At 36.8% G+C, this 19,373-nt stretch overlaps 1 protein-coding gene across 2 annotated transcripts; it reads right to left on the bottom strand.

Moving 5' to 3' along the window:
• Window positions 1–466: 466 nt before the first annotated feature.
• On the bottom strand, window positions 467–17,391 carry LOC134659232 (spliceosome-associated protein CWC27 homolog). Of its 2 annotated transcripts, XM_063514868.1 has the most exons (10): window positions 17,300–17,391; window positions 16,893–17,001; window positions 16,504–16,604; window positions 14,005–14,155; window positions 12,918–13,107; window positions 12,000–12,130; window positions 8,651–8,882; window positions 6,745–6,942; window positions 1,179–1,313; window positions 467–659 (listed from the first exon to the last, which is right to left on the bottom strand). In XM_063514868.1, exons 1-10 carry the CDS (start codon window positions 17,339–17,341, stop codon window positions 509–511), a joined length of 1,440 nt encoding a protein of 479 aa, XP_063370938.1. In that variant the 5' UTR covers window positions 17,342–17,391; the 3' UTR covers window positions 467–508. The 2 variants fall into 2 exon arrangements, with proteins under 2 accessions (XP_063370938.1, XP_063370937.1); XM_063514867.1 differs by lacking the exons at window positions 467–659; window positions 1,179–1,313 and adding an exon at window positions 3,066–3,959.
• Between the last annotated feature and the right edge of the window lie 1,982 nt (window positions 17,392–19,373).

The following is a 19,373-nucleotide window of genomic DNA, read 5'->3' as shown; positions in this document are numbered from 1 at the left end:
TTACTGGAATTTATTATTACGTTTTGTTTTTGTGTTCCATTGCGGTAATTAAACTTAATTGTTTGTATATCTTAAGAAAACATGTATGTTCTCACTGCGCTGAGGTGAAAAATGTTGTGTACTACACGAGATCAAAGTTATTTACATCTCGTGCGCTTTTGAGTCCCTTACTACGCTCAAGATTCTAAATTAGATTCACTCGCTACGCTCGTGAATCTATTATAGAATCTTTCGCTTGCACGGGACTCAAAATAAGCACTCGAAGAAATATCAAACTTTGATCACTTGTTGTACAAATAACTATTTTTATGTACTGTAAATAAATAATACTAAAAATGATTATTTATCAAATATTTTATTTATCTTACAGGTAAGTAGGTACAGTACACTATTTGTATTTAAACACAACACGTAAAGTCCATTCAAAGTAACTTTAAATTTAAAAGTTTTTTCGTCTTTCTTGGGCTTAAGTTACCAAGCCGACCCGAAATTTGATGTTAAACGGATACTATTTCTTACTCTTTTTATCAGTATTCTCTCTCTTTCTCTTATTGATAGGGTTCCTCGGATCATATATGTCGAACCAGTCGTCCCCTTTTGTGGACGCGTCCTTCGCAAGGAGGGGGCCTTTTTCTTCAAATCTGAGGGTGTGACCCAGCCTGTACACACAATAACATACCAATGTCAATCATTTCTAAAATAATAAATAAAAAAACAACGGGTTGCACTCAGGGAGTGCCGGCAGAAGTGAAAACTCAATGACTAGTGCAAAATACTACTATACTAATATACTATACTAAACTAATATACTATACTATACTATACTAATATACTTGAGGTTAACGCCATCTAAAGAAAAACTCAATGACATCACATGTAACAGTTTTTCATGTGATGTCATAGAGTTTTTCTCTATTGATTTAAATGCCATCTAGTGAGTTTCGCTCTAACTGGTATTAATATAACTCGAGTACTAACAGTGACGTGCTTAGGGGTTTCAAGTAATTAACGCTAACGCTAGATGGCGTTAACCTCAATTATACAGACATTTTGCACTAGTCATTTAGTTTTCACTTCTGCCGGCACTCCCTGAGTGCAACCCGTTGTTTTTTTTTCTTATTTACCTACTGACAAATTGGTTTGACCAACTATATATATATGTCTTTGATATAACGTACCATTCGTCACTATTAAGGTTGTCATCCTCCGCTACCGCTTCCGCTACCGCTTCCGCCTCTGATGTAGACGCCTTCTCTTTTATAGCGTGCAATTTGTTCTTGAACTTGGCGAGTAGCTCTAACGTGAAGCTTTCCCTGCAACAAATGTGTAGTGGAACCTCGATAACACGAATCTCAAGGGGAAGAAAATCGTGTTAAAAAGATTTTGAAGAATTAGGTACCTAAAGTGACGGCACCAGTAATGGACAAGAACCAATTATGGTCATTTTTTCCCGTAAATTCAAGTCCAGCGCAGAGGCAAGATACTCGTACGAAACGGCATCGCCTTAGAAAAAAATTCGTACTACTCCCCTCCCTCCTACTAGAAAGGGTGGGCAATGAATAAAGCAAATAATAAGAAATAAAACAATATAATTTTTGAATAACATGTCATCATTTCATTACAATTTAAATATTTTAAACTAGCTAGGTATCGTAAAATACTTCGGCTCTTTTAAGTTGGTTATGCATCTGATATACTCATGTAATCTTATTATGAAACTCGCTTCGCTCGTTTTATAAAGTCACACTTATGTACGGTTAAAGCCTTCTTATGTACGGTTGCAAACAATACCGTAAAACGGGGTGAGTAGGTTTCGCGGGGAGAGGTGGGTTATGAATGGCGAGAAAAGGTTTGAGAAGGGGGTGAGAAGGGATTTTAAGGCTACTGCTACAAAAATAATGTATTTCAATTTAAAATGGAGCTATAGTAATACGCATAATAAAAAAAATCGATCCAACAATCTTCCAAAATCACCTTTGTATGAAAAGCCCTTTCACCCCAAATACGAGGCTCTACGGGGTGAGGTGGGTTTTCCTCTTTATCGTCAAAGTTATGAAATGGAACTACCCAAAATAAAATAAAAACTAAAATAGAAACGTCCGGAACACTTATTATATACACCATTCAGCTTTCATATGTAAAAATAAAATGTTATCGAGGTTTGAATTTCAGTTTTGACCCTACTCACCCCATTTTACGGTACTCCTTCGACAGCGAAATAACATAATTTAAACATTTAAATTGTGACAGAATGCACGTTAGTAACAGTATAAGTGTTTTTAAAACTAAATTAAAAGTAATTTGACACAATCATGTTTACAATGGTAAACATAAAGTTGACAGAAATGAGTTATAATAGTTTCCTTTTGTATAGCCTGGCAAAAAACCCGTTTTTCTTAAATTGATTCGAAAGGGACGACACTACAGTATTGCCACTTTTTAATTTCTACTCTTTTTTGCCAGGCTGTACAGTCAACTTTAAAAATATGGGTGCACACGTCTTACTCAAAAAAAAATATGTGTGTCGGCGAAATTTAAACTATGGGACATATTTTTGGGTAAGTTGTATGCACCCATATTTTTACACTTGTCTGTACTTGAATTTGTGGTAAATTATAATGTTTTTGTACAAAAAATATCCACATTTATGCAATAGATGTCGCTAGGGTCCCCTTGACCCATATGGTGGAAAGATTTGCTGGCTATGGATGAGGTCTTGGTGGCTCAGATGGCAGGCGCAGGAGTATCGACCCAGAGGCCGTGAGTTCAAGTCTCACCCAAGACAGTATTTTTTTCCTCTTTTAAATTTATTTTAAGCTTAATAGCATCGTTCGCAGACGTTTCTGCTTGTTAAAAATAAAAATCAATACATTTTTGTTTAAAAATACTGTAATTATTTTTTTTCTATACTCGTACTTTTATTTGTATTTGTATGCAACGTCGTTTAACTGAGTCAAAAAATACTCGTGGCGTCTTTATTAACAATTTTCGGCTTCGCCTCAAATTGTTACTCACGCCATTCGCCTTTTTCGACCTCTCTTAAACAACGGTTGCATAAAATACTATAATACTATCATCTAAATTCATTCAAGCATTCATCTAAATCGTCAGAATCATTTATGACAGCCTCGTCCCACGGCCCATAAATATTATCCTTATATTTCTGCCATCTGACAAACATGACAGGACAGTAAACTGTCAAAATACACACCAAAATGACATAATAAAATAACAACGTCATCGAAACTGAACATAAACTAATCACCGTCAAAAACACCGTAAATATACATAATGGCAAAAACAAATTAGTTTTAAGTAAAACTTTAAAAAGTTGCGGGCTCAAAACGAAGAAAATGACAGAAACTGTCAAAAGCACGAACGCGTCGAACGGCGTTGACAGTCGAGACGCTAGACACACAGAGCCAAATATGGCGGCGTTTATTGACAGTGATTTTGACACTAATGCTATCGGTACTTCGTAGTCGAAGAAAATCATGTGAACCAACATCATTATGACAGCCCACGCGTATATAGTGTCAGTACTGACTGTATCTGTCAAAGTATGTAAAATTGGTGATACTAGGTATCCTATAACTAGGTATACTAGCACAGTTTTCAAATTACTAAGTAACTCGCTACCTTCGACAATTAAGTATAGGATATAACTACATATAGTGAAAGTTATAGCTACATATATAACTGTATATGTGTGCGTCCAATCGTTATACATATAAGTGAATAGAACAGCGTATAACACGCATATAGACAGTCTTAGTACAACCCGAAATGAGCCTTGTACCGCTTGTTTTAAAGTCACTTTTTCCACGAATAGGTTTTTCCTTAGTTCTTCAAGAAATTTGGAATCTGTATAGTTGTCAGGATAGTCCCGGTTTTCGTATAAATTCTTGACCCACGGTTTCTTTTTGAACGGTTTTCTTGATACTTTCGTACGTCTGCTTCTGAAAAGACGATTTTGCTTCATTCTTCTTGATACTTGCACGGCACACACAAATTTAAGTCGTAAATGCTATGGCGTAGAGTGCAATATAAATTGCAAATAATATTTAGAATATTTTGTCACAAACTAATGTTAATTATACCACGATCCCAATGTTATAGGCATTTTACGCGAAAATGAATTGTGACGTAAACAAAATCAAAGCGAAAATTCGAGAAAAGATTTAAAACTAAAAAAACTACTCACAGGAAGGTCAAAATATTGGAAGCAAATCTTTTTATGTATACATATCGTAGCCATCATATATATCGGAGCTGCCGAGGTGCTCAAAGATATCTGAACACGCACTCCTTCACAATTGAGGCGTGTTCAAATATTTGTGAGCACCTTGGCCGCTCCGATATATCTGATGGCGACTGTAGGTAGGTACTTTATTAGTAGATTTGAAACTAAATACTAATTAATAATAACGACAGAATAGAATAGTGTCAAGTCTTTTTTCCTATCTATATTATCTAATATAACCTTATAATTTACAAAGAATTAATAATTTAAAAAAAGGAGTTGTTTTCAGGGTTCATGTTTGAATGTGGGTGGGTGGGTATGTAAGTTTCTTTTTTCCACTCTAGCAGCTAAATGCCTTAACCGATTTACATGTATGATATATCATTAGAATCCTTACATCATCCCGAGCATAGAGAAAAAAATACATAGATTGCGCAATCCATACATCAGTTTTAGTACCAAAAAGACTATTAGCATCTAGCATCGAGTAGCGGAACTATGAGTTCTGCTACTTGACAATAGATGTAGCACCGACCGGAAAGTCTTATGCTGTTGAGATAAGACTTTCCGGTCAGTGCTACATCTATTGTCAAGTAGCAGTACTGATAGTTCCGCTACTCCATGCTAGATGTAGACACTGAAATTAATAGTCTAACTGATGTATGGAGTGAGCACTCTTGTCTTACTATATTTCTCTATGTCCCGAGTAACATAGGCTATGTGACGTCATTATAAAAACAATATGGTGGACTTAATACGCCATATTACACAACCTTTAGAAAAAACATTTATTTAGCTTTGCAGTTCGCTTTTAATTTGAAGTCGTGTTTTTTTAATTTTTAATTAATTTATTTATCATTTCATCATATTAGTAGGTAATTAATGTACTTACAAACGATCATTATGAATGATAATAAACATAAATAGTTTTGTAATTATTTACGTTTAGTTTAGATGAACGTTTTGTGTTTCACTTGGCAGCAAAGTTATTTGCCTCTCATGCCTTGGACCACTCGCTACTCTCATGTTTTAACACATTCAGTGCCGAAAACCCGACTATCGGGTATTTTATGATTTCGTTCCCAGGCCGGACGGCCCGATAGTCGGGATCGTGGTACTACAGCTTTATATGAAGACATTTTTGTGGCCTGGCGCGGATGTCTTGTTTGGCTGGGTGGCAATGAATGTGTTAATGTTTCCACAGTTAGAAAAACCGGCCAAGTGCGAGTCGGACTCGCGCACGGAGGGTTCCGCACCATCAGCAAAAAATAGAGCAAAAAAAATCGTGTTTGTTGTATTATTTTTAGTAGGTATACCTATTTGTTGTTATAGCGGCAACAGTGATATATCATTTGTTAAAATTTCAACTGTCTAGCTATCGCGGTTCATGAGATACAGCCTGGTGACAGACGGACGGACGGACAGCGAAGTCTTAGTAATAGGGTCCCGTTTTATACCCTTTGGGTACGGAACCCTAAAAATTACTATTTTAATTGCAAGCTTTAATTTATTTACTTTCACCTGTCCCGTTGTCTATAATCAAATCTTGCAACTGAAATTTTGCATACACATGTAAGTCGGGTGACAATGCAATATTATGGTACCATCGAGCTGATCTGATGATGGAGACAGGAGGTGGCCATAGGAACTCTGTGATGAAACAACGCAACCTAATAGCCTACATGACTAATTTTTTTTATGGTATCAATCGATCGGGTTTGTTTTTAGGATCAAATGTCTATACGGGACCCATTGCATTAAAGTAACACAAAAGTCAGAAATTGTAGTCAAAGTCCGACAGTCGCACTTCACTCGCAAAACGCCCTATACAAAACGGCCAGGGGCCGTGACGTCATCGCCCACGTTGTAGTATGGACAAAACAAGAAAATTGTGTTTTTGTCGGTGAAATATTGCGTTTATGTATATAGTTGCTATACAATATTTTTTTTGGTGAAATGTAAGGAATCGAATGGCACCCTTACTTTTATCGTTTTTGGAAGTTAAAAAAAACTTAAATTTAGTCCTGTATTTTTGTAATTTTTCAATATTTTATCCACATTATTGTGATAAATTGCTCGTTTGCTATCTATTTTACTAGATTTTGTTATAAAATTCAACATGTGTCAACATCCCTATTGTGTTTGGGGTTTTTAGAATTGTCTCGACGAGTATTAGTTGTCTGTAAGAAAAGTACAGTCAGCGATAAAAGCTTGCACCAAAAATGAATTTTTTGCCAAAAACTTATGATTAATAAAAGAAAAAGGTTATTTACAGTACATATGGGGCTACTTTTCCGCACTAGTGCGTAAAATAGCACTTTTCGTGCGTATGTTGAAACTTTAAAGTGCCATATGTACTGTAAAACGTTGTTCGATACACGTGCGAATACGTAATTCGCAACTCGTGTCGATTTAAAACACTCCCTTCGGTCGTGTTTTAATTTATCGCCACTCGTTTCGGATTTCCTTCTTTTCGCACTTGTATCGAAAATAACTATTACCTGGCAGCTCCTTTTTTCGGTAATTTCTCCTTCATTTTCTTATATTTTTCCTGTTCATCGACATAATCCTTGTACATCCCGTTGTCTTCTTTAGTTTTCTTTTTATCTTCTTTCTGATCTTCTTTTGCCTGCTGTTTATCTTCTTTGGGCGCGTTCATTTCTTTTCTCAACTGTTTAATTTCGTTTCTTATTCTGTCTCTGCGGTAAATCAAAAATAATGTTAATGTAATGTTCAACATCACTACATAGTATAAAACAAAGTCGCTTCCCGCTGTCTGTCTGTCTGTCTGTATGCTTAGATCTTTAAAACTACGCAACGGATTTTGATGCGGTTTTTTTTAATAGATAGAGTGATTCAAGAGGAAGGTTTATGTATAATTTGTTAACCCGTGCGAAGCCGGGGCGGGTCGCTAGTGTATTATATTAAAGTTAAATAATCTCATTCTTTGATTGTAAGATGTGTAGTCTAAGAAAAATAGACTAGCCAAGTGCGAGTCGGACTCGCGCACTAAGGGTTCCGTACCATTACGCAAAAACGGCAAAAATCACGTTTGTTGTATGGGAGTCTCACTTAAATATTAATTTTATTTTGTTTTTAATATTTGATGTTATAGCGGCAACAGAAATGCATCATTTGTGAAAATTTCAACTGGCCAGCTATCACGTTTCATGAGTTACAGCCTGGTGACAGACAGACGGACAGACGGACAGCGGAGTTTTAGTAATAGGGTCTTTACCCTCTGAATTTAGGTTGTTTTATAAAGAAATTGAATAAAAGAAATGCTGCTTTATTTGGTTCATGAAAGGTTTAAATTAGATTGCAACGAATATGTACATTGTAATGTAGGTACATTTAGTCTCAGGAGGTTAAGACTAAACAGGAGCAGAGATTTAAATATTTTAGGTAAATATACCCGTCTCGCTAACGGAAGCGGCTCCTAAAACTAGTGCGATAAGGACAAGGCGAAAAGTCCTGCGTAAAAATCTCAAAAATCGAGGTTTCGTACTCGACTGTTTCCTCCTCCAAAACTTAACCAATCTTAACCAAATTTGGAAATCTAAACGATTATGAAATTATCTGTGTCGGACCGTTTTACTTTTTTGACTAATTGATATCAGTTTTGAATACCACGCCTCTCATTGCGGCATAGTCAATTAGGCCATTTTGGCCATTTATGAAGGGCTCTAGCGCCTTAAACAAAAATATCAAAAAAAGCAAAACGGTCCGACACAGATATTGACAATATTAATCTGTTGAAAGAATCATTGCTCTAGCTTCAAAACCCACGGAGGAAACAGTCGAGTACGTTTGTATGGAGAAATGACCACTCCTGTTGGCTCTTAAATAAATGAATTTAATATACCTCTCTTTTAATAAATGTCATATACTAAGAAAAAGTGACCAAGGCACTGAAGGCCACTGGAGGCCTTGGTCACTTTTTCTTAGTATATGACATTTATTCAAAGTTTATAATTTATAGTAGTGTGTCTACTTGAAATAAAAACAAATTAAAATATTTTCTGAAAATAATTTGTTCTAATACATTGATTGGCAGCGCCATCTCTCTCGCTAACTCGGTATCACCTGAGATGATCCAGTTAGAAAGGTCGAACCATACTGTTCTACCTTAGAGGTGGCCAGGGGGCGCCATAAGCCTTCAGTAAGAAGTGCATATACTTGGAAAAATTCGACCTATGCCGCTGTGGCCCGGTGGCCGAATGGCTCAGGCACCTGCCGCGATAGCAGAGGACGCTGGTTCGATTCCAGCCTGGGGCACTGGAGGCCTTGGTCACTTTTTCTTAGTATATGACATTTATTCAAAGTTTATAATTTATAGTAGTGTGTCTACTTGAAATAAAAACAAATTAAAATATTTTCTGAAAATAATTTAATTTGTTCTAATACCTCTCTTTTCTCCTTTCCTTATCCCTCTCCATTCCAATATAATACTCCTCTTCCTCACTCTCGCTTTTCCGTCTCTTTCCCTCCGGACTGCCGCTACGCTCTCTTTCTGGACTTATCTTCTTAAGCTTGTCTCTTATACTGGAGACGGTCGCGGCTGTTTCCTCTTTTTTTTCGTTAATTTCCTCTTGGGTAGGTTGTTTGTCTTTTTGGTTTTGTTCTTCTAATTCTAGCTCTGTAATAAAGTTAGGATTAGTGTTGAGATTCTCACGACAAATGACGAAGCGAGGCCGTTTATTAAAGGCGAGGCTGGTCGCTTCAATTTCGCTCGATGCATGCACCTACTTATCAAAACCTCTGAAATAAGTTTTTTGACAAAAAAAAACATTTTTGATACAAGCTTTTATGGCTGAATGTACTTTCCTTTCAGCATGCAACTAAAATAAATCGAGGCAATTCTAACAAATCCAAAAACAGTTAAATTGCGTAATTTTATAACAGAATGCCCATGGCCACATCGTGTCTCCACCTTCAATTCAGCTATTTTTATTTATTATATCGTTTCAACACCGAAAAAAATAAAAATACTTTTATAAACCTTCCCATTATTTTATTAAAAAATATTTAAAATGTTGAAAAATTTTGAGCGGTTGAAACGCTCATAATTTTTGGCGCGAATTCGACGCGCGTGGTGACGTCACGCGGGTGTCTTGCATACAACTGACGTATACCGTTTGCTACTCAGATAATAATGCCATCCATTTCACTCTTGGGTGGTCTTAACAATTTGTTGTAACGTTTCGACCAATGGCGTTGCGTTTCGGTCACTAGCTTCGCGCGGGCAAATTTTTGCACTTTTTATTTATTATTTTAGGCAATTAAATGATAATTTAATAACGGAAATGCATTTGTAACATAATATAATGGTAACAAACGTAATAAAAAATATTTCGTTCAAATATAAACTTCATTCATGAGGCCTATTTAGTTTTCAAAATATGAGCAATTTTAACATACATACCACTGTTATTACTGTTAACTGACAGTTGGTAAACCTTATTACAAAAGACATAAGGTCCACCGATGGACAGGTTAAGAGTGTTGTTGTTTGTACAGTCAAACTACCTAAATAAAAGCTTACAAAAAGCAAAAGTTTGCGTGTGTGTGAACCACAGAAAAGACATCCTCCAGACTGAGCATAGTAGCGCTACCCCCTCTGCCACAAATATACGGTAGTTTTACTCCGTTTTCGAGTCAAAGTGTCTTTGAACGGACCAATCACGGCACGGGACTCGCTCACCTCGTCCCCCGCACCCGTGTTTTTGGCAGCATCGGTTTCATGAAATTATTGCTCTAAACTCCGTCTAGAGGATTCCTAATCTATGGTGTTAACATTAGATAGATAGATAGATTTATTTATTTCTTATTGGAAATTACATGGTATTTAACAATGTCACAATGTTTCCAAATAACATGAATTCACAAAAAGATCGTCAGATTGTAAACAATAATACATTAAAATAATTAAGAATTAAGTAAAAAATATAAAACAATCAATTAATAATCATAATAAAAATTAAAACTAAAAGTTAAATACAGTAAAATGAAATGTCAGAGAATGTCAGAGCTAGGGATTGCAGAACCGGTACTGTTTAAAAGAACCGGGATTTTCGGTACCGGGCAAAAATGGAACCGGGATTTCCCGGTACTTTCGGAACTGCCTTCAAAAATCAGTTTTCAGTAAAAAAAAGCGTAAAACGACCACGAATCTTTCTTAAAACAATAAAAAAGTAGCACAGTGAAGGTACACACTTCTTTTGTACCACAATAAGTACTTGTCTTTAAATCACACAATCATTAATATAATTTGTGTTTTTTTTCTAAACTACATGTGATATTTTTACTATTTTTGTTGATCGGCATCAAAAACTGAATTGTGGCTCAGTAATATCATCATTTTTTTTAAATATGTAAGACGTTTTGTGTAAAAAGGATGCGTCGTATGCGTTCAAAATGGGCTGTGGACCTAACATATAATAACAGAACTATCAATACGACAAATAAAGAAATTATTCAGCCAGAATTATTAATTCATTTAAAACATCATTATCATATGTGAGTTTCTTATACCGTGTCTGAATTTGAATTAAAAGTAGTATACAAATATGAAATAACTAATTGTTCGTATAAAATTATTTATCGTACAAACATTTATGCCCTTAAAGTATCAAATTACGCAATTTTATATTGTCGGCATTGTCAAACCCATTGACTTTTTTTTATTTTATTTTAATGTAAAAGCCGTAAAAGTATTATCATCAACCTTAGATTGATAAAATATATTTATTTTCTTAATAAAACATGATATTTCATGCTAAATAACAGAAAGCAGTCAAATATTGTACCGGAAATTTTAGTCCCCAAAATCCCGGGAGTACCGGGATTTTAATTTTGAAATCCCGGTTCTTTGCTTGGCTCTAAATCCCGGGAATTCCCGATACTTTCGGTTCCGGTATTTCCCGGGAGCAAACCCTAGTCAGAGCATAATAAACATACTATAGTGCGTCAAGCAAATCTTGTCAGTAGCAATGTACTGCAAATTAAAGTAGGGTAACACCATGTAACACCCAATGAGCAGAATTGCGCTAAGAAAAGCAGCAATGTACATCGAACCAAAACGTGTTTATTTTTCCGCCCTTCATACGTCAGTTCGAGTGAATTATCATAACCTCAAATTTTAGTAATATTTACCGTCAACGAGCATGATTGTACATTGTAGGCACCTTAGCTTTGCTTGAGGTCATGCATAATCTTGGTATTTAATGGTGACAGCAGAAATTTCTCTTGAAATAGAAACGATTCAGAATGTAAACAATAAGATGATGGCTGTCATTCACGATCCACATTCCACAGATAACACACAGATGACACGCGATTTTGGAATTATTCGAACACAGTGTTGCTAACCCGCGATTTTTCAAATTTGCCGCCTTTTACTACTGACAAGATTTGGTTGATCCAGTATAAATACAATGTCAAAAAATTACCTATATGTATGTCAAAATATAAACTATTCCAGAGTGATTAGGAACTACCGGAATTGTAAAAATTACTTTGATTACTTTCTATTGAAAGTGTTGACATTTTTTATTATTAGATTTGTATAATTGACTTTTTTATTTTTGTATGTTCTAGCTTTATAGAACTACATTTACAAATCGATTTAATCGGATTATGCTTACTATGTAAGGATTATTTATTTTTACGTATAATTTTAAATTTGTATCCAGACTGACATGTAAATTAGCTTTACGAATAAAATGATTATGATTATGATTAGTTAGGTTCTTACCAGCGGCAGTCATTTTGCTAAGTTTAGGATCTTCTAGCAGATCATGTGTAGATTTAGGCTTCCCTCTGTACTCCATGGCTTCATCCTCATCTTCCTCGGCCTCTTCGCCAAATGACAGCAAACCGAAGTTTCTAGAACAAAGTTTTTATTATAAGAAAGAGTAATCCATGTGAGGTTTATCTTGTATTTTAAGTGTATTATTGTTATTTTGAGACTACTTTAACATATAGATAAGTGGGGCTATGTCCAGCAGTGGACTAATATAGCCTGATGATGATATTTTTATGTCGTACGCCGAAAGGCACACCATGGACCATGGACTTATTACCTAAACTGACACCTTATGTAACCCATGATGACGAAATAAATGAATCTTTGTAATGAATTAAACGTTACGTGGAACCAAAGATTATCTTAACGGAAAATCAGTTTCTGCCGTGAAACGTCTGATGAGTGCATGTTTCCTGCAACGTCCGATAGTAAGTAAATAGCGAAGGCCGAGCTCCGCGCAGGGCCGAAGGCACGAGGCCCGGGCGTCCGGGAAAGATGCATTTACATGCGAGGCCGAAGGCCGAGCAGCGGGAGGTTTGTGCTTAAACAGAACAATAGTACAAATGTCTCAATGCGAAGGCTTAGGGCCGAAGGCCTGGAGCGTCCGACAGGTGCAGGCTTTCGGCCTCGCGTGTAGGTGCACTTCTCCCGCCCCCGGCGAGCATTCGGCCCTGCGCGAAGCTAGGCCTTCAGCCTTCGCAATGAAGTTACTTGCGGAAATTGCAGGAAGCATGCACCTGTCAGACGCTCTGAGCCTTCGGCCCGCGGAGCTCAGCCTTTGCATTTAGACACTTGCATTATTGTGTTTAAGCACTAACTACCCGCAGCTCGGCCTTCGGCCTCGCGTGTAGGTTTCAAGGTACTTACTTAACAGCTGCTGCGCGCTCTTTCTTCTTTTTAGTGGCCTCAACGGGTTTAGGGGCCGCGACCCGCGGTTGGATGTCGTCGAACGGGTTAATGATCACCGTGGCCCCTGTGATCTTATGTGGGTGCTCGGGCCGGTCGTCGGGGCCTATTAGACCGTCGGTCAGTTTTAGCACGTTGTATATGGTCTCACCTGAAAAAGACGGTTATGTACATTTTTTGTAAAAAAAAATGCGGGTAATTTATATCAGGGATACAGCCGCAATGGTTAAGGTAAATATAGAAATAATATAAAAAAATTTATGTAAATTTACAATGCAAACAATTTTTTTTTATAATAAAATAGTTTGAAACATAGTGTTCAGACATTGTGAACACTTTGGCCGCTCCGATATATCTGATGGCGACCAGTACCGTCTTTACCATAGGGGCACACGGGGCTCGTGCCCAGAGCCCCCATTCTCAGGGGGCCCCCCAAGGACAGACAGTAACAGTATATTTGATTACCCATAATAAATAGAAGATCATAGTAGAATAATGTTACTTTAATTAGCTTTCTTCACTTTCCAAAAGGGCCCCAAATTCTTATGTGCCCAGGGGCCCCAGCATAGTTTAAGACGGGCCTGATGGCGACTGTACTATTTCCTTCCTTCTAATCAGGGATGTTGCGGATGCAGATTTTTTGACATCCGCGGATGCGGATGCGGATATTTAAAGGCTCACATCCGCGGATGCGGATGCGGATGTCAAAATTAGTTACTTAGAAAACGTCAAATATTACATTTTTAGTATTTTTTTATTTAAAAAAGTTTAGTATTTGAGCAAGAATATAGATGCGTTATATTTAATAAACAGTAACTTGGCCGACTTTTCTGGATCTAGACGATTTCGTTATAGGTAATGACGAAATTACCTAGCACTTACGCCGCCGCTAAGACGTTCCTGTACCGACTTCTTTGACATCCGCATCCGCATAAGCTCCGCATCGATTTTATGCGGATGCGGATGCAGATGCGGATGTTGAAAATAATGCGGAAGTTCCGCGGTTGCGGATGCGGATGTTCGCAACATTCCTGCTTCTAATACTAACCGGTGACTTTCCCGAAGATAGTATGCTTGTTCTGCAGCTCCGGAGTAGCCCCGAGTGTGATGAAGAATTGGGATCCGTTGTCGTCTTTCCCCGCATTGGCCATGGCCACGAGACCTCGCCGGTTGAACCGGAGTCTGGTGTGGAACTCATCCTGAAATTAGTTTTGGAGTATCTCAAAGTATAGACATTTTGTCGTCAGTTTTATTAAAAATTTTGTGATTTGTGTGTATTTTTTATTTATTATTTTTATATCTCTAACATAGGTCTTAAGTTAAGTTAATAGTTACTAACCAAATTCATGACAGTGGCAACATCTCTTTAAATATTAGTTAAGTTAGTAATACTAGTTTGTATTAAGATTGTAATAAATAAATAAAAAATAAATAAAATATATTTTATTCAGTAAACCAAACAGTTTTACAGTGTTCTAGTTGGTGTCTCTTTTTAAGTATCGAGATACTTGTGTCAAGAGACACCGCACTTCCATTATTATGAATTAGCTTTAGCTTTATTGGTACAATATATATATATATATATATATAAAAAATATGGAGTAATATCTTTCACTGGAAAATCTTCAAAAATTATTCTAAATCTGAGAGTTAGAAAACTTTGAGGAATAAAGTAACAGATTTAAAGTACATTACAATTATTACGGATAATTTAGTATAAAAGAATTAAATTAACTTAACTAAATTAACCTAAATCTAATAATTTATTTTATTTAATAATTGTTGATTGTGACCACAATGTTGTTTGTGAGTATGAGTGCGTGCAAGTGTGTGTGTGTGTGTGTGTGTGTACATGCGCGTTTGTGAGTGTACAATTATGTTAAATATATTTATGCCTACAAGTCATTTCCTGATAAAATATTTTCAATATCTATATAGCTTTTCTCGTTTAGCCAATTCATTATTTTAATTTTGCATTCTTTATATGATGAAGAGTTAATATCAATTTGATTGTGTATATGATTATATAGTTTTGCAGACTGAAACACGTATTGTCTCCTAGCGTACACAGAATTGACTTCTGGAGTCGGAATCACATTTGGCTTTCTTCTTCTTTTTTCCCCAGTCTCAGGTTTGTATACTGTAGTTTTGTGTCTTTTCAGGGTCGCATGTAGGACATACAATTTCCTGACAGTAAACAATTTAGAGATTTCATAGAGATCTTTTGTAGGAAATCTGAATGGTTTCGAGTACATCACCTTTAGCAGTGCCCTCTGTGCTCTCTCCAGCTCGAGAAATTTAGTTTTGGTGGTACCGCCCCAGATAGAAATGCAGTACACTAGGACCGACTGAGCGAGAGCTACGTAAATTTGATTGAGGATATTTTTAGAGGTGACATGTCTTAAGTTTTTGAATATGTAAATCAGCTTGCGAGTTCTAGTCATAATCAGCTCACAATGTACATGCCATGTAAGACGCTGGTCGATCATGATGCCGAGATATTTAGTACTATCCACCCGATTGATTGTTGAACAGTTACAGTTTAGGGGGCCAGTTCTCTGACATGTATGTATCTTGAGTGTGTATCTTGGATCCGGTTGGGTTCTTTGGTATTTGGTAAAACAGATATAATTTGTTTTACTAGTATTAAGGGTTAGAAGATTGTTCGTCAGCCAGCATGCAATCCTCGCGAGACCGAGTTCAGCTGTCTTTTTAACCTCTTCCCAGTTGTCTCCCCAGAATACAACTGCTGTATCGTCTGCGTATGCAAAGATAGATCCCCTTTCAATGGTCAAGTTGCAAAGCTGATTTACATAAATAAGAAATAGCGTTGGGCCCAAAACGCTTCCCTGTGGGACACCATATGTGACTTCACACTCATCGCTAACGTAAGAACCAATTTTTACCCGCTGTTTGCGCGCTTGCAGATAACTGCTCAATAAAGCCAAGGGAAGGCTTCTAATGCCTATACTCTCGAGAGTGTTTATCAATTGTATTATGTAATGTAATGTTTTGTAATGTAATGTAATGTTATTAATATTATGTAATGTTTTGGCAAACACTATAATTACAATGTGTTTATGAATAATAATAAACAAAAATGTAGACCAGGGATGTTGCGGATGCCGATTTTTTGACATCCGCGGATGCGGACTTTTAAAGGCTCACATCCGCGGATGCTAATGCGGATATCAAGATAGGTACATAAAAAACGTCAAATATTACATTTTAGTAATTTTTATTTCAAATAACCGGCCAAGCGCGAGTCGGACTCGCGTTCCAAGGGTTCCGTACATTAAGTCCCACTCACGCTTGACTGCTAATTTCTAATAGGTTTTTTTGGCTAATGACTAAATTACCTAGCAGTCTAGCACTTACGCCGATGCTAAGACGTTCCTGTACCAACCTGTTCCACATCCACATCCACATTAAATCCGCATCGATTTTATGCGGATGCGGATATGGAAAATAATGCGGAAGTTCCGCGGTTGCGGATGCGGATATTCGCAACATCCCTGATGCTAGCTTTTTTCCAAAAGGTAATTACTTTGAAAGGTGCTCCATAGATAGATTCTCCGCCTGTACCGTCTCCATTTGGGTCGCCGCCCTGTGCTATGAAGCCCGGAACCACTCGGTGGAATATTGTACCTGAAAGTGTTACAGTAGTTCATAAAATAACACCTTCACTAAGGACCGACTAAAGTTAAGTGTAAAGTGAAACTAAAGCTATTTGGTGCGGACTGCTAAGGAATGAAATACGCTCCCACCATATACCTATAAGCATAGGTATAGGTACCATATTAGGCTGTCCCTTTACTTTCGATCAGATGTGACTAGGATCAGTTGACGGTCAGACTATTCGAAAAATATCTTCAATTTTACTGGCTCCCATACATAACCAGACCAAAGGACCCACTGAAATAAAAAAAATCTCACCATTATAGTACCCTTCCATACATAGTTGTATGAAATTTCGGCTCGCTTTGGGAGCCTCCTTTGTCCATAACTCTATGTCTATGTCACCAGCTGATGTCTTTAATAGTACCTGAAATAGAAAACACTCATAATTAAATACAAGTACAGGTGGAATGGGCATAGGGTGTTGCGCTAGATTCCAACATAGCTTAGTAAAGATGTTGTTTGTGACGTTATCTATGAAAAGGGACCTTATTGTCGATGGCGTTTACGCCATTGTTAACGATGCTCCGATATAAATACGAGGCCACGCGACGCCGTGCGGCGTAAGCGCCATCGACAATAAGGTCCCTTTTCGTTGATAATGCCCCATTTATTTAAGGAAAAGTCCATCAATGTGTAAGGTGTCTCAAAAAACAGAAAATTACCTTTCCTAGTGCGGGCGGTTCTTGAATGTAAATATTACTCATTTTAACCTAGTTTGCGGTCTAACACATTTGAAGAAATCTTAGTTTTTTTTAATCACTAAACATTAAGTATGATAGCAAATTAGATTTACAATAAATTAGCTAAAATTATAGCAATCAACACAGAGATGAGATGAGAGCGTTGCGAGTTGCATTGACATTTGTTTGCAGTGTTGCCAGAGCGCTTCCAGCTTCCAGCTTATGTACAGTCGTACGTCAAAAAAGGTACGATGTTGATAAAAAAGGTACGGTATTTTTATTAGTAAAATTTTCTTACAGAAACAATATTTCTATGTGGGTGGGGGGTATGGTGGGTGGATGAGTATAGTTTTCCTGATTGTTACTGACTGACAAATTGGTTTGACCAACTATAAGTGTAGTGTACACGTCATAGTTAACCAATTTTGTTTGCATTGATATGGGTACATGAAAAAAAAAATTGTCAAGCCATTTCCGTCAGTTGAAAAAAGCGGCAAATCTAAAAAAAAATGGTGCGAAGGGTTATGATCCAATAGAAAACTTAAATTTCGCGCCATTTTATACTGACTAAGTTGTTTGACCGGCTATAAATGGCTGGCTGAATTTTGACTACCTGAGTTTTGTAATCTGGATAATAATGCCAAATAAAACGAAATACACTCAGATGACTATAGCTGGTCAAGCAAATCTTGTCAGTAAAAAAAGGCGCGCAATTCAAATTTTCTATGAGACGATATCCATTCGCGCCTACATTTTTCAAATTTGCCGCCTTTTTCTACTGACAAGATCTGCTTGACCAAGTATAAGTAACTTTCTACTGGATATGCAAATGTACATAAGTATATAAATAAAAAAGAAATGCATTTGAATAAGATTGGTAAGATAAACAAGTTGGCAGATAAGTAACAATAATTATGTAACTTCCCTTTTTAATAATAAAAGTAGGATTTAGGTACCTGACAGCCCGAGAACAAATTCTTTATCATTTTTTTAAATTCTTTTAGCGTTTTATTTATTCCTCGAGCAACTGCATTAGAAGCAATCACAAAGCAATATGAATAATATTACACATGAATTATTTAATGTAGTTTTATGGATAATTGCCAGTAACCTATCAGGGTGCCATGTCATCTTTTTCCATTGTAACATCTATTCTATTGTACCATGGTTTGCAATAAACGATATTACTATTACTATTAGCAAAGCACAGGTAAGAAAGACACAACTGCCGACTGCAACTAAAGAAACGTGTATTTTCTATAGTACATGGTACTTTTTTATGGTGGCTATTGTTGTCAGATTAGATATTTTGCCCTGAACAAACCATCCTGAACCAATATAACGAAAAAAAAAGTTGATAAACAATTGTACATCAAAAGGTACGGTTTTAGTACGATGTACGCTGCGTACAAAAAAGGTACGCAAGTTCAAAAAATAGTACGTAAAACCGTACTAAAAGGTACGATCTGGCAACACTGTTTGTTTGACAGATCTACTGCCAGTTGTCAATTTTGACATCGTGCGGCGTGCGTTCGGATATCTGCTTGTTGTATAGGTAAAGCCCCCCATTCACACTCCTACATTGTAGTCCGCCTCATTATGTAGGATTGTGTATGGGGTCGCGGACTACGTGTCGTCCTACAACACCCAAGTAGGATGCCTCTTGGATCCTACAAATCCTGCAAGCCGCCCACCGCTGCAGTCCGCAGTGCAGGATTGTTTGTGGGTTGACGTCCTGCGTAGCGGACTGCCGTGTTTGACGTATGACAACGCAATTTTTTCGAAATTTATAATGAAAATCGCTGTTTGTGGGACCAAAAATCACCCAATCACTCCAAGAAACAATGGAGGAATAGGCATTGCTACAATTATTACCAATACTTAAGAAATATGACGCTCTATGGCGAATTTTAAGCAGTTTCTTCTCCCACACTCTTTTTTATTTTTATCCAATAACGAGAAGAAAATACATAAACTGTCATTCAATAGAACTTGCTAACTATGTAAACAAAGGTTACTAGTAAATTGACATTTAGTGTCAATTTTAGTATGGCGG

This window comes from Cydia amplana, chromosome 24 (genome assembly GCF_948474715.1).
Source record: "Cydia amplana chromosome 24, ilCydAmpl1.1, whole genome shotgun sequence".
NCBI classification, from domain to species: domain Eukaryota; kingdom Metazoa; phylum Arthropoda; class Insecta; order Lepidoptera; family Tortricidae; genus Cydia; species Cydia amplana.
Note: the sequence above shows the minus strand (reverse complement) of the source record. Positions and strands in the feature narration are given on the sequence as shown.